Source organism: Platichthys flesus, chromosome 4 (genome assembly GCF_949316205.1).
Source record: "Platichthys flesus chromosome 4, fPlaFle2.1, whole genome shotgun sequence".
Lineage (NCBI taxonomy): Eukaryota > Metazoa > Chordata > Actinopteri > Pleuronectiformes > Pleuronectidae > Platichthys > Platichthys flesus.
In genome coordinates this window covers 14,074,082-14,090,261 of record NC_084948.1, presented here as the reverse complement: position 1 = coordinate 14,090,261, position 16,180 = coordinate 14,074,082, and the positions used below count along the sequence as shown (strand labels likewise).

General features: G+C 42.2%; 1 protein-coding gene across 1 annotated transcript in view; it reads right to left on the bottom strand.

The window, feature by feature from the left end:
* Positions 1-1,641: 1,641 nt before the first annotated feature.
* The window catches only part of lekr1 (leucine, glutamate and lysine rich 1), a 73,596-nt gene continuing 59,057 nt past the window's right edge, over positions 1,642-16,180 (bottom strand). The window contains exons 8-11 of the mRNA XM_062386037.1: positions 13,071-13,146; positions 9,646-9,810; positions 8,075-8,287; positions 1,642-3,454 (exon numbers count right to left, since the gene is read on the bottom strand). Coding sequence (XP_062242021.1) covers positions 3,008-3,454; positions 8,075-8,287; positions 9,646-9,810; positions 13,071-13,146 — 901 coding nt within the window. The 3' untranslated portion in view covers positions 1,642-3,007. The remainder of the gene's footprint in view (positions 3,455-8,074; positions 8,288-9,645; positions 9,811-13,070; positions 13,147-16,180) is intronic.

Below are 16,180 nucleotides of genomic sequence, written 5' to 3'. Positions count from 1 at the left end.
GAGCCGGCACAAGACAGGAGGCCTGGGGCGCCAGCACCTCAATGAGATGCAGCCATCCTCCGTGATATTATTTCCACCTGGGCCTCCGTCGCGGCACCAAGTACCTTCAACTGTACAGGACAGAGTCGGCACCTTCTTTTTGTGCTGTATTCCAAGTCAAACTTTAAAGCTAGTGTAACGGTGTAAATATGTTGTTTGTTAAATCCTGTTCAATGTGGGACAGCAGTCACTGTTTTTATGTATTTCTTTTATTTTGCCGTGTCTTTTATTTTGAAAACCTATCGCGGGAGCTTCTGGGGGATTAAGTCTGGCGCACTTTGTTTTTACCGCAGAAGCAGGTGCTCGCGCTATCGGTAGGTTGTCTTTCTTTCGTGTTAGTGTTTTAGTTAGTTTATGGTTAGTGTATGAAACCTGTAAAGTAATATGCAACTTTCTTTTGTAGATGACTGGCTGTTTGTCCCATATATGTTGCAGGTATGTTGTAAATGTAAATTGTCTACCACTATACGACCACGTGTTACTGAGAAGCAGGTGCTCGCGCTATCGATGACTGGCTGTTTGTCCCATATATGTTGCAGGTTGCAGAATAAAGTTACACTGCTTCCATTAAACCTGGCTCCAGTGAAGTACATAGAAATAGCAGCAGAGCAAAACAGAGACCGTCACACTAGCGTGGACGAGGAGTGCTCAGAATAATGGAACGTTAGGTGATGGAGACCATGGGAAGTTTTGTCAGCTGCTGATTGGATGGTCAAGAATAAACAGTCAAATATGACCCTCAACCATATGTCCATACCTATATACAGTCTTTGGCAGGCCTATTTAACTAGCGGCCGTTTGAATTTGACCATGGCCCGCAAGACTGCCTGCAAATCAGTGTAGCTTGGTCAGAAAAAATTAAACTAATGGACATGCCTTTTATACACCTTGAGACATCTAACCCAGAGCCATTGAGCTCCACTGTTGCCTCAACCGAACCTGTGTGGATACGTCTTTATGTTACGCGTCTGCGTTGGTTGCCGCAATCCACTCCTCACTATGGCTCTGGTCTGGCTGCCCACTGAAACCCACTGAGTGAAGGTTGTGATTTTAAACTCAGATTCAAGAGCCGGGAATAACAATCACTTGATAAACAGGAAAAAACTCTTACAAATTTGAGGAAGATCGATTATGTTATACCTCCTCATTGTACTTATACGTATATACAATATACAATATATAGGACTTTTGTCATAATGCTGTTGATTGAAATGATATTGTGATAGCTATTGATATTGTTCTATTCCCAAGGGGGACATCCTTACAAGTGATGTCTTCCCCTTTGACAAATGGGCAAACTATCTGCATTGTGATGTCGACCACACAATCGATGTCCTTCACTGGCAGTACATGATGACAAGAAAGCAAGCAGTGATGTTTTTAGGCCAGAAACAATCAGTCACCGGCAATACACACACACACACACACACACACACACACACAAGACACACACACGCGGCAAAGTGTCGTGCAATGAATAAACAGACACAAGGTCACACACCAGCACACACTCAAACACCGGAAGGCAACAAGACGTCAGCTGCAAAACAAATGTTAGCGTTACCTCATACTGTAAATCACATCAGGGGAATATGTACGGTTTATTTTTATAAAGTGATTCACTCTGTATTGAAGCTTTAAACTGAAGATGAAGAATCATTCCATATCTCAATGAAATAACAACAGCCCATAGCATCTGGAAGGTTTTTCTGGTGTCAATAAGATTAATTTCAAAACGTTACTCAATGACATTTAAAAGTTCATTTCATTTTTTTATCAGCAATGCAAGTAAAGAGGAAAACATAAATCAGTTTATGTGCGATAGGAAATTTCCCATTTCCCCACCTGGAAACAACAGAGGAGGTAGAAAACAAGGCTTCGATGGCACAGAATGTTCCTTGTTCTGCGTTACGGCGTGTCCTCTCCACACAGACGCAGCAGATATGTGTGTGTTTTGGCAAACAGGAAACTTTGGCTGAATAAAATCATTTCATCCAAGTTTTTACAGCATGAACGAAGGGCATTGTCTCGCAGGCAGATTAGAAGAGAGGATGCAGGGAAGTTAAACCAAAAGCTTTCCATGTGTGCCAGTAAGTGGGGAAATCAGTAACATGTCTCACTCACACACACACACACACACACACACACCCACACACACACCCACACACACACACACACACACACGCACACACACACAGACACACACACACACACACACACCCACACACACACACACACACACGCACACACACACACACACACACACACACACACACACACGCACGCACACACACACTCTCACACACACACTCTCACATACTCTCACACACTCTTCTCCCATCATGCCATTTCATCCCAAATGTTGAGGGAGAGGAAGAGGGAGGGATGGAAAGACCTTGCACGGAGTGAATGATGTCAATAACACACAATGCCTGAGGGGAGAGGGCTGGGTAATTGTCATGCGCGTGTGTGTGTGTGTGTGTGTCTGGGGGGGGGGGGGGTGCACTTGCTGCCTTACAGTTTCTTTTGTGTTTGCCTGCCTTTTGTGTGTGTCCATGGGTGGCAAGGGACATGCTGTCATGCTCCTTCAGCGCTGCCCTTGTGACAGACTGTGTGTTCATGTCTGTGTGCGTGGATACTTTGTGCGTGCTCGGGCGTTTGTCTGTGAAATCATGTGCGTGCCACTGAGACTGCGTGAGGCGGGTTGTGAGAAAACAAGTGCATGTCTGTCGGAGGCTCTGCGTCCTGGGAGTTTGCTGGTTGTGCGAACAGGACTCAGCAGTTGTGCCTGGTGTATCAAGTGTGTGGCAATGCGCACGTACTGTTTGTGTATGTACTTTTATAGGACGGCATCTTGAGGGATATTTGTCTAAAAGGCTTTATTAAATATATAAGATAAATAATACAATAAATACTATTTTGAAATAACACTATAATAATGTCTATCCTGATGATTTTGTTTAGCCTGTTACTGTCTCTCCTTCCTCCACATCAGTGAAGGGACCTTACTCTTGCCTTCTCTCACTGTGCTGCTTGCTTTCAGTCTGGGTAAGGTCCCCTCTCGCTGTTTCTCTTCCCCTGACAACCCACCACCATTCCAGGACTCCCCACTCGTCCCTGCTCCTCCTCCATCTGTGCTGCCCCTGCCTTTGTCTGTGCGGGCAGGGGAGGGTCGTAGGGTGTTCGGGGAGGTCGCAGAGCGGGAAAGAGGAGCCCGGCCTTGACTCTGGAGTTGGAAATGCTTGTTTCCCGGGGGTGTATGTCTCTCTGTGGGGTTTGGAGGAGACCTGGTGGAGGCCTGATGAGACGAAGGGGAGCGCAGACCAAGGAGCTCCACCTGAGCTGTAGACAGAGCCGCGGTCAGCTCCTCCCTCTCCTGACACTCCTTCCTCACTGTCTCCTGGAGTAACGCCACCTGGAGGGAGTTAAAAGAGACAGAGAAGAAATACAATAAAGTTCTCTTTTGTTTCAAACAAACCTTGTAGTTCAATTTTTTTTCAAAGGCACTCATTGGTATAAAGCATTCCCTGGTTCCTTGCCCAGACCAAAACCGAAATTCTAACCCTGAAATCAGGTCTTAACCTTCAAACAGTCCATTGAAAATGGGTCAGAAATTGAGGATCAGCCAAAATGTCCCCACTCTGTAAGGTCTGGGCTCACAAACATCTGTATAAGTGCAGGAACACACACAAGCATCACCACAAGAAGAGGAGGAGAGAAAGTTGGGTTTGAATTAGATAGATACACTAAAGAAACAAATACACACACACCAGCAACCCGTCTAAATCAAGCATGAGCACATGAAGCCATCAATTCGAACTGGGAGCTACACATAAGGTACATCTGCAGTTTGACATCAGATGTACCTTCTATCAAAAATGTCCGTGGGAGAACAGTTGGTTTATCTTCAAGCCTGCTGAGGAATAAAACCTATTTCACTAAATAGAGTCTAATTAAAGCAATATTCTTGTTATGTGACAGAAGAGATAGCAAAACGGTTCACTTCATGTCCCAAACCAGAATTAAAAGTAAATAACTCCTCTCACTAATGCCCTTCTTAGCTTTCTTGTGACTTTTCATCCATGTCTTACCAATATGGTGCACGGCCATAAATAATGCTTACTGGATCATTTAATTACAAACACATGCCTTTTTCATGGTTGACATTATTCCAACCATGTGCTGTTTGATTACACGCATATGTTGTATGCATCCCAAAATGTTGGGAATTCAACAGATGCTTTATAGAAGATACAGACAGATCCCCGTTGGCAGTCTCCATGGACACCAAATGACAATTACACTGCTCAAATCACTGGCTCTCACAAGTTCAGCTTGGATAAAGGCTTCACTGCATTCTTATTCTATCACATTTGAAGAGAAGAGAGTCAGATGAAAAAAACAATAAAATATCATAGCTTAGCATTAAGGTAAATTAAATCAAATGCTATGAGGCAGATAAAAACAACTTGAATATTCTCACAAGCCAGACTAATGAAGCCACCTGCTTCATCAGATCTGATCTGACGCGAGTCCCTGTTCACTGGCATCTTGAATGATTATAGGTTCAGGGAGGACCCACAACCATGTTCACTCAACGTGGGTTAAGTTTTTGAAGGTGGTGTGTATACATTGATCTCACTACTGCCAGGTTCTAAAGCACTGCATGCACATTATTAGTTGGAAGAGCACTTGACTTGTGGGTGTGTGTATGTTTGAGGTTTCAGGGAAATTCCCAGTACTGGACGACATACAGCACGTGTGTGCGATCGCGTTTTGCAGTTATGATTTGTGTAGGGTTTTCCCTATGTGCGCCTGTAATTGTCAAAACATGTGTATGTTTTAATAGGGGCCTATATGCCACTATATCCATTCCATGTGGAGTGTGTCACGCCTTGTGCCATATATGCAATTATTGTGAGTGTGTGTGTAGGAAAGACTTGGAGAGGGAGTCTCCTTCCTGCTGTTTTTTATGCAGGCATGTGTAAGATGTGAGTCTCTGTGTATGTGTGTGTGCATGCGTGCGATGTCGTGCCTGCCAGTCTAGAGAGACAGTCATCATTAGGGGCTCCTAGTGAGAGCAGGATTACAGGGCTATTAGATGGAAGTCACACGCAGACCAACACAAACCCTACTTTGAATCTAACACTGTAAACCACAGTCCACTGGCAACACACACATACAAACTATATGCACATGTGCCAAAAACCCTAATCAACATACAGTACATGTATGTAGAGATGATTAGAGGCTTGGATTTAAAGGGACGCAGCACAGCAAAATGCAGTGAATACATCTCCTGTACACACACACACACACACACACACACACACACACACACACACAGGTTAGTTTAGCAGGAGGTTAAAGGTCAGGCGTCTTTTCCGTCAGACACAGTGACCTTTTCGTCTTGTCTCGCTTCATCTGCTACAAAGCAAGAGAGGGAGGAAGGAAGGGGGAGGGAGTCAAGACGAGACAGGGAGAGGGGGAGGGAGAGAGTAACAGAGATAAGGAGAGAGGGAGGGAGAGACAGGGACAGAATATAAAGAATGAGAGACAGAGAGAAAGACTTTGGGTGGGGCAGAGAAGAAAACAAAAAAGCACTGAGGGAGTAGAGAGTCCTTCAGAATGAATGGGGCTCTACCATTCACTGCATTCATTGTGTGTGTGTTTACATAATTTCTAAATTAATCTCCACAAAGACTTTCAGCTTAAGAAAACCTTTTACAAGATTATATACTCAACCTTTTGAAGGTAATGTTAGGAAATACTGTAGATAAACTATGATGTATAATTCAAACACAATACGTATAACAACATAATGTAGTTGTATAAGTACCGTTTTTACAGAGATGCCATTATCACTTGTAGAGAAGCTGTAAGATCATTCCTTCTTGAAGACGATATCTAATTGACCAATTTTGACAGAATTCGATTTTTATAAACTGAGACCATGCAATGTTGTCAGGTTCACTATTTATTTTGGGAGACGTGCTATGAGATACAACATTTAAAGGACAAGAATAAAAAGAAAAAGCAAAAGTCTAATTTAAACATGGGGGTGTGGTACTTTGTGCGGTAGTTTCTTTAAAAATGTAAAAATATTGTTTACATTTATTTTAACTACAGAATACTTTAGCAATTCCTATTCTTGACAATTTTTTATTGTTGCTTTGTTGCCTTGAAACCTGACTGTAAAGGCTTTAATGCTGCAACGGTATCCTGGCAACAGAGGGATATCACAAGGTCATGATCAAAACCTGACTATCTCTAACCAACGCACACGCACACACACACACACACAGATCCATACAACGTTTATAAAGAAGATAATGAATTAGATAAGAAGAGAGATAGTAAAAGACAGAAAAAGAAGAACAAGAAAGACAGAGAAATACAAAGAAAGAAAGATAATAGGGATTATACTGATTGATCGGCTCTCAAACTACAGAGGCAGTGCGGTAAAGAAAATGGCCTCTTTAAATTAGTTGAGACAGAAAAGATGGAAAAGGTTGGCGGGGGAGGAGGGTGCCATGTTGAAGGTCCATGAATGACATAAAAGAGGATGTCAGCTGTGAAATTGGCACCAGGGCACCTTGATGGTCAACCTCCCTGGACATGAGCTCTGAGGCCGTTGAAGAGACAGAGCGTGGACAAAAGGGAGGCCTGTCTCACTGCAGGAGGAGGAGGAGGAGGTGATTGAGTGATGTGAATTAGATGGTAGGTACTGATCTGACTCAGTGACCTTTTCTAGCCTCTTCATCATTCCCATCTCGCATCTCGGTGGAGTTGACTTTGCTGTTGTACTGATTGACTTGTTTATTGACAAAACATCCACCTTCTATTACAGATTTCAGATTTAAAACTAATATTTAAAAATAAGCCTAACTGTCCGCTGTTATCTTGCCTACAAGATGCATTCACGGACCCTCGGACACACTACGTCCACTAGTTTAGCCACTTCACACATTTTACAGTTAATGTTCCACTTAAGTAGCTTATTAAACCCTTTAAAATATTCTTTGTCCCTCAAAATTACATATTCAAACACATGCTCTCAAAATGTCTGAAATGTAACTACACCTTCGTTACTCAGGACATGACTTGGATCTATGAATATGCTAATATGGCTCTTGGTCTTCCCATCCTCACAGTGCCACCTGCAGTTGAGGAGCTTTTTCCAGCTACTCAGTACTACCAACAAGTTGACAGGATTGGTTTCTTAGGTTTGCGACATCACAAACTCTTCTGGCCAATACATTTTTTCAGACTGACATTTGTTTTTCACAATATTCAGGTGGAAATACTCAGCCGTGGCGTTGACAGCTTATTTCCCTCAAAATGTAACCTTTATCAAATAAAACAAATCTATTTTAACTTCCTGCAATAATGCATATATAAAACACGTAAATAATTACAATACTATATAACATACAATAACCCATTGAGTAATAAACATTCATTTATTCACATTCATTGGCAAAGTCACTCATGGTCATTACTGTGATGCTGGCCTTCCTGTCCCAATTTGAGTCTTGCTCACAAAATGTGCATTCTTACTCTATTTCATTGACTCCCACACACACGCACACACACGCACGCACGCACACACTGAGCCACCCGTCCATTGCTTCCTTCCTCCAGTCTCTACAAATATACACCCCATCTTGCTTCTCTGTGCACGGCCTCCTTCTTTTCACGTTTTTGTTTAACCTCTTTAATTCATCTCCATTTGGATGGTGCAGCCACAGAAATCCACCACTGCACACACTCTGCAGCCAAACCAAATATGAACTCTGTCTGTCTCTTGTGTCTCCCCCTCTTTCTCGTAATCTCAGACTCTCTCACTCGCCTACTTCTGCAGCGAACACACTCGCACAAACACATACGTACAAAATTTGATCCAGCTCTGCTTGAATAGCGCTGGCAGTAGAATATGTAGAGCAAATGCAAATCTATCCCTGTTCCAACTTTTACAGTGACAAAGTTCTCTGTCTGTCTTATTCTGCTGAGGACCATCTGGACGCACACACACCTCTTCTAGTAGTTCAGCATTCCTCTCATTTGTCAGCTTAAGTTCGCTCAGCTGTAGCACCTCCTGCCGTTGGGAGAGCTGTAGCTGCTTAAGTGTCGCCTCTTCTCTCCTCCTCCTCTGCTCCACTTGTGTCCTCCTCTCCTTCTCCTTGCTCCTCCTCTCCTGCAGCAACTCCTCTTTTAGTCCTCCCAGCTCCTGCTCATTCTGCCTCAACTGGAGAAGAAGAAGAAATATGGATATTTTACACTTCTGATTTAAAGATTTAATTACGTAACTATTAATGTGTTTTGCCGAAGCTGTTAAATGTTTTGAGACTTTCATAATTGTATTAAAGTCACAATATCTAAATACCACCAGTAATTATGCTTTTGGGCTTTTTAATTTTACAGTGACTTTTTGCAAAATTACACAGACCTGAATAGAGCAAAAACTTTATCAGACCTCGAGAGTTTCTGCATCATATTCTGTATGCAACATGTTTTCTGTTACCTCGTCTACATCTCATACAGAAAGCCAGTGACAGTCATGCAGTGCCCAGACTCTGAGACTGAATGGGAAATCTCAATCTCAAAAGTGTGTCAACCGTCCCTACCGTGTTTTGGCTGTTACTCATGTAGTTAGCGATTATACTGTGGGTGGATATATGTTTCAGGGTGTGGATACCAGCAGGAAACCGTTTCACCGAATGCGTCATTATTTTCTGTTGTCTCATCCCCTGTCTGGATTTTAATGTCAACTTCTCTCTGTCTATCTTCCTTCTTCATCACCTCAGTACAAACAGAGACAAACCACAGCGTCATCCACGCTGTCTGCAGGGATGTGTGTTTTTTCAGTGTGTGGTTTCAACAATGTGAAGGGTCTTTAAAGGAATTACCACACAAATATACAGAGGCAGAAATACAGACACGGATGCAGACTTATCAGACAGGTATTACACATAAAAACTAAAATGCAGAACTTCACGGACAGGATAAGCCATAAGCTGTGTTCAGACATGAACTCCGGAAAATGTTCTCAAAAAGGCAGCAGGACATTATGCTGGTCAGACAAAAACAAATGGAACATTTCCGGGACATTCAGGTGAGGGGTTGTGTGTGGATAGAGCCTGCAGGAGGCAGGACATGACATTCTGCAGTGGAAATCACATGCAGCACATAGACAACGGCATCAGCCCGTATCGCAAAATGGTCTCAAAAAACCTATTTGTCTGCGTCTTTTTCATATTCAAAACATTTGTATTCTTCCCCTTCTGTGTCTGTTATGTTTTGAAAACATCATCAACAAACCCATTAGCTAAATGCGCATGTTCTGGACATTTTCCAGCTGCTTTTTTATAATGGGCCAACCGGGCTATTTCTAGAGGCTGTCAGGAAAAAGACTGGAAAATAGGAGCGGCTACTTATTCGTACATTGCGTTCTCACATTCAGCACCTCGAGATAATTTCAGGGAAATGTCTGGAGTTCAGTGCATTTCTAGAATGGCTGTAGAGAACTGGGAAGTGCGACAGACCACAAAATAAAAGAAGAGAAACAAACAAGTCAAGCACATTATGACACTAGGAGGTATGGACCTTCTGCTGAAGCCGCGCGCTGTCTCGTTGGTGATGTAGAAGCAGCAGTCGGTTCTTCTCCCTGTCGGTGGTCAGCTCCAGCTCCACCTCCCTGCGAAGCTCCTCCATCTGCTCCCTCAGCTGCAATGCACTCTGGGTCCTCTGCTCTTCCAGGGTAGCGGCCAGCTAGAGAATCAAAAGATGAGGAAAATAGATCCATTAACACATGAGGCTGAGTATGTGTGTTCATTCTCACACATGGTACTGACAATGTAACCACAATCGTATACAAATGACACTTTTCATCATCAGAAACATTTGTGTTAATATGGTAAGTAAACTCAAAGCAGAAGTGCAGTCAGGCGCACAATCTAAGGTCTGTCTCTAATTCTGAATCCTAAAAGAGACTGTGAAGTGCTGATTTCTTCATGATATAAACAGGAAGGAGGAAGGTCACAACGTTTTGTGGAACATGAAGTGCTGAGAAAGACAGAAGGATGCAGCAGCGTCTTTTCTAACCCCTGGATACCAAACGCTCATGCGACCTGAAAATGTCAACAATGAAAACCTGTGCCGTAGTTTAACAAATAAAATGATTTAGCATTGCTCTCCGACACTTTTAAAACACATCAGTGCCTGTGTAAACAAATCTTATCTCAGAAGCAAAAGGCTGTCCTGCCCACATTCTAGCTCTAACCTCAACCAGACACTTGACAAATGTGTTATTGTTCCATGTTGCATTACATGTCATTGTTGGTGCGAGCTCCAAATAGAAAAGCCTTAACCCTCTTTATGATATATGAGCTGTTTATGTGACGCTTTATCAGAGACGGACAATGCCAGCGGTGCAACTGGCCTTGTCATCACACTCAAACGGTCACGGTCAAAAATTGAATTTGTTGTGTAAATACATCACCCGCGTCGTCTCTTACAAGAGTGAGGCCGAAGCTGCGTGTGACATATTTTCATTCAGACTTGGCCTGGGCCACCCAGTTTTCCTTCCACCAACACAACAGATCCGACAAACTGAGAGTTAGTGCCAGTGGCTGGGATCATTGTGGCTGTGTAAATGTGTTTATATCTGTGCGTGTGTGTGTGTGCGTGTAGTGCAGTTATGCGTGCAAGTGTGAAGAAAGAGAAATAATGGGTGTGGGTGTCAGAAGAAAAAAAAAAACGAATGGCGTGTGAAAATGTGTGTATTTGTGCCTTTGTGTGTGTCTGTGGGTGTGTGTTTAGCGTTTGAGGGACTGTGTGAGAGACTAAGATTGCGTGCGCCGGCTCAAATGAGAAAACACAACTTCCTCTTCGCAGGGTGAATGTACGCGTGAGGAGCATGGATGGCGTGTGTGTGTGTGTGTGTGTGTATGAACACAGCTGCCGTTTATATTTGAAAAGTACACAAGAGTGACCACTTCCTTTCTATGTGTATGAGTCAGAAAGCCCAGACTGAACAATAACCTGTATGGACGTGTGTCTGGAAAACGTCCCAGTGCATAAATCAGTCTGCAGTACTTTCTTTATTGTGTGTGTTCATCTGTCATACAGCATGTACTGGGAGTACATTACAGCATGTTTGGTACTTGTTCTGATCCGGAATATAATAGAATGGAGTAGGGTGACAAAAATGCTGGATGACATGGTGGGTTTGTGAGGTAAATCGTGTAAATAGGGTTAAAGTTAAATGTGTTTTTGCAGAACTGGGTCAGTGGTTAAGATCAAGTGCAATGTCACGTAAAAAACGTAATGCTCAAACAGAACTGAAGTTGACAGGTTTTACTCTCTCAGCTTTCGGGAGTCATACTGTCTTGATAGCTTGTGCCTGCTAGTATCACAGATTCCTTACACTGTGGTTTGCATAATGTAAAAAACGTCAGTGAATTATTGAGGGTACATCAACTGACAATACTTGCAGACAGAGTAGTCTTGTTTCTTAAGTTGGCACCGTAATGTATCTACTGATTCAGCAAACGTCTGCGTGTCTGCGTGTGGTGCACGAACCGTTCATCCTATCGGCTTCACACAGCATGAGCATGTTAAATTGGCGCAGAAAGTAAAGTGTCGATTTTGGTGTGATTTGGAAAAGCAATACGTTCAATACTGTAGTGTAGCAGTCAGTAGGGGCAGGGCAGTGTGTCTTCATCATGTGGACCGAGTTAAACATGTCTTCTTGTGCGTCCTCGATAAACTACAGCAGTGGTCGGCAAATGATTCAAAAACTTCTGCCAGATCATTTTGATATTTAACTATATTGGGTCTGAGGATTGTGTAGATTTAATGACTTTTAGTTTAAGTCCTCTCTGATTGTTTATTGAACGTTTATATACGTTTCAATTATGCTGACGTACCTACCAATAGGTTAACTACAAATAAAGCTCAACATCCTTTTCTTATACTCAAATTAATTCATAAAAAAAATAAAGTAGAAAAGAGACAGGAACAAAAGTGATTCATTTGATTTATTTTTCGGTTGTAATGTTCAACTAAATCTAAGTGACTCTTATCGCCTGACAGTCAGAGACACTACCACACAGTTTGACTAATAAAAGACAGCTTGGTTCTGACTGTGTGTGTGTGTGTGTGTGTGTGTGTGTGTGTGTGTATTTAGTGTATCTGGTGTTAAACAGACTGGTGGTTTTGGAGCCTCATAATCGTATCCACATTGTGTGTGTCGGGATCCTCCCAGTTAAACTCCTCTGAACTGTGACAATGGTTTGGATTCTGTCCCACACGTCTGTTTACATAAGCACACTGGAACTAAACGTCGTAAACCGATACCCCAAAGACACTGAGCTTGTGAGTTGCATTTTGATTTGTTTGAGTTCATCATGCATAATTAAAGCATGACATCTACACACTATAGCAGATATCTAGTTACACAAAGCGAGTAGATGATGCTCAGAAGACTTTGGGTTAATTATTAAGATCCAAGTCTTAAAGTCTGGGCTTAAAGTCTGGGCTGACTTAAAGTCTGGGCCAATATTTATTTTATTGTAACTGTATGAATACTTTAAGCACAAAATATTGACAGACACCAACATTTTAAACTAGAGCTGGGAAGAGGGCCTAACTTCACCAAGGCCCAACATTCCACTTGAAATCAACTAAGCCGCACCAAACTGCACACATTCATAGATATCAGTCCACGACAAGGTTTTTTCAACAATAGCCATGTATAATTATGTCAACAAAATACAATATTTCGTTATGTTAAACGTTCATCTTGGCGTATGTTGCAGTTTCGTGCATCTATTTAGTAGTTTTTGCATAATCTTGATAATCTTGGTAAATAAAGCGTTGGAATAGATCAAGCATCCTGTCAATAGTATAAACTGAAAAGTATTTATCAGCTTGGGGGCATACTCTCAGAGTTTGTTATTGTTGTTATTACCACAGTTATATTCTATTTAGTTGTAATAATGTTAACGTTGATACCTGTAAAGAATTACCTTTAAAGCCATTTGCTGCCTGCAGTCGTCCTCCATCTTTTCCAGGGTTCTGCCTTGGGAGTCTATCAATATGTCTCTGTCAACACAAGGGGACCTTTGTGAATACTGGGGGCGCAAACACTGAAGCATTCATTCATTCGGATCTGTTTTGTAATGAAATTGATGTGCTATGCCCCAAACTTCAATGTTTATCTCTTTATCTGAATAAACCTGACATCAAATTTCCCCTGTGTAGTGGGAAGATAAACGTGGCATCGGGTCAACAGCAGCAACTGAAACCATGTTTAAAAAGCAGCTGCCCTATGGCTGAATAAGTCACTCCTTTCCTTTACAACAGAGGCAAACACTCCATCTGTCTCTAGAATCATTAGCACTCTGCTGTAATTGATTGGTCCATATGAGACAGACGCTAAGTCACTGTTGGCTTCTGGAGTAAATGAAAGGACCCAGGCACAGGCAGAGAAAGGGAAATTCATAAAAAAAAACAAAAAACATCACTATATCCTGACGCCAAATACAAAATCAGAGAAACCGACGCACAAAAATGCAGCAGTGACACAGACAGATATGAAATTGTAGCGTCAAACGAGACACGTTAGACCGCCTTTAACCATTTCAACAGCGCAGCACTTCTTGCAGTTGAATAGACAAGTGAGTGCCCCAACATCACATCACATCGATATCTGTCACGATCTAAAAAGCTCTGATAATATTTACACATGCTTCTTTTTTGATGATCCTGTCAGGATGTCAGGTTGCGTAACGAATATTTAACAAGAAAACTCCATGCAGTCCCCTGGGGAAGCAGAGAGGCGGGTGAGGAAGGAATAGGAAACATCTGAGACGGTGAGAAAGGAAGAGCGTAAAGAAGAAGGGGGAAAGAAAGAGAGAAAGAAAGAAAGAAAGAAAGAAAGACAGAAAAATGAAAGAAAGAGAGAAAGAAAGAAAGAGTAGTTGACATCGAGATAGCTAAAAGGGGAATATTTTATTGTTTGTTAATCTATGTCAAAAATTTAAATTTTATTTCAGCAGCTGGTCTGACTGATAAGATGTGAAGGATAAAATAAAACCATGTCCAGTTGGAGACAAGAAGGGGAACTGACCATTAATCACAAATTTTTATAAAGTTAAAGTTTAGAGCATAATCTCTATAAGCAGATTCTGTGAATATGCAGAATGTGAAGGCGAGGGACAGGATTTGTGGATCTGGAGTCTTCTGGTTTCAATTTCAACCACATTTAACAGACTTTGGTTGCCTGTAAACAGAGGTTGAACACATTGACAAAAAATCCATCGATTATCAGCTTTAACTTTTGTTGGGGTGATAGCTGATGGGCTCCAAGAGTTTGAAGAAGGCAGAACAGGCTCAAAAACGCTGTAAGCATTTAAAAGCATTTTTAACATTTCTATATCAACATTCCCTTCTTATACACCAAAGTGGTATATACAAGCAAAAAACGTACACAAAGATACAGACATATAATTGTGTAATGTGTAAGTTTGTGTGAGCCGTGTGTGCGTTTACGACTCTGACTCTGTGTGAATCTGATGCTGGAGCAGATGATCTGCAGTATTATAAAGAGCAGCAGCTACATTCCATCTCTTCCTAGTCAGGGCAGACACAATATTATTCACTCCACTGGCTCTGGCTAATCACATCAGCCTACTCACCACACACACACACACACATAGAGGGGGAAGCACAAAAATAGATGCAGACAGACAGCCATGCATGAATGCTCCTCAAGAGTTGCATGTTTGATGCCAAGATCTGACTCCTAAAGCTCATTTAAATGTGTTCCAGCCCTGTTAAAGAATCGGATTTGGTGAGGAGATATAAGCTTATAGAAAGGGCTGACACTGTCAAACACGCATTATGAAGCTACCCACCAGAATGAAAACATGTCCAATAGATGTGTTTGTCCACCACATGACGGAGATAGGGACACATTTCTGTTTTTTGAGTCCACACTGCTCTTAAGCAGTGGTTTTGCAGTTAAACTTAGCTGGTGAAAAACCCAGGAAGTGAGGATTATTTTTATGAAGCCGAAGCCTTTTTAATATGTAACAAACTGCTGATGCATACAGCGTTTGTGTGTGTCTGTCTGTGTGAGTGTGTTTAAGTGCTTAAGTGTTTGTGTCCCACTGTCAGATATAATTCCGCTTCTCTGATTATCAAAAAAGTAGACCCCTGCGAAGGTAGTGTACCAGAAGTTTAACATCAACTTTGAGCCTGTCTGTGTGCACGTGTGTGTGTATGAGTGTGTGGGCATGTGTGTGTGTGTGTGTGTGTGCGTGTGTGTGTGTGTGTGTGTGTGTGTGTGTGTTTGTGTGTGTGTGTGTTTGTGTGACCCTGGGGAGCATGAGCGTGCAAATTCAGCCCTCAGAAGGAGGTCTGAGGGGATTACAGGGAGGAACGATGGGAAAATCTGGGAGCACTCTCTCATTCGCTCACACGCCAGGCTGCTTTTAGGGACAGACAAGTGTGTATGTGCACAGTGTGTGTTGTGTGTCTGTGTGTGTGCAGCGTGAGAGGCTGCTACCTCACATTCCATTTTTCCACTTTATGCTGATACAATCTTTGTGTGCTCACGCAGACAGAGGCGGCTGACTCTATATATCCAAATGATGTCCGATTTTTACAGCCAAGCTCAAGGGCAACTTCAATTATATTTTATTGTGTATGAATCATAAACGGTATACATCTCCACTTCCTCCCACTGTCCAGAAATGAAGCCATAATATCCTGAATACAAACGCTGCCATCTTCTGATTTGGAGCCAGTCTGGACAAATGGAGCAGCGGTGTCTAAATCCTGCCAATTTATGTGCTCAACCAATTGTGAGTCAGTTACAGCTGTCAATCATAATGTTTTATACTGTTTTTGATGACATCAAATAACAAATTAAAACCAAAGTTACTGGCGAAAAGGACACCTACATCAATCTTTGAGAAAAACGTATTTAATGTATATTTCGATTTTTTTTATTTGGTCCATGTCCCATCCACTAACATGGAGGAGGCCAGGTTTATGAGTCACGCTGCAGTAAGCCCGGAGGTGACTTCACTTTTGGAGTGCTGTCATATCGTTCATCTTTATATACAGTTTA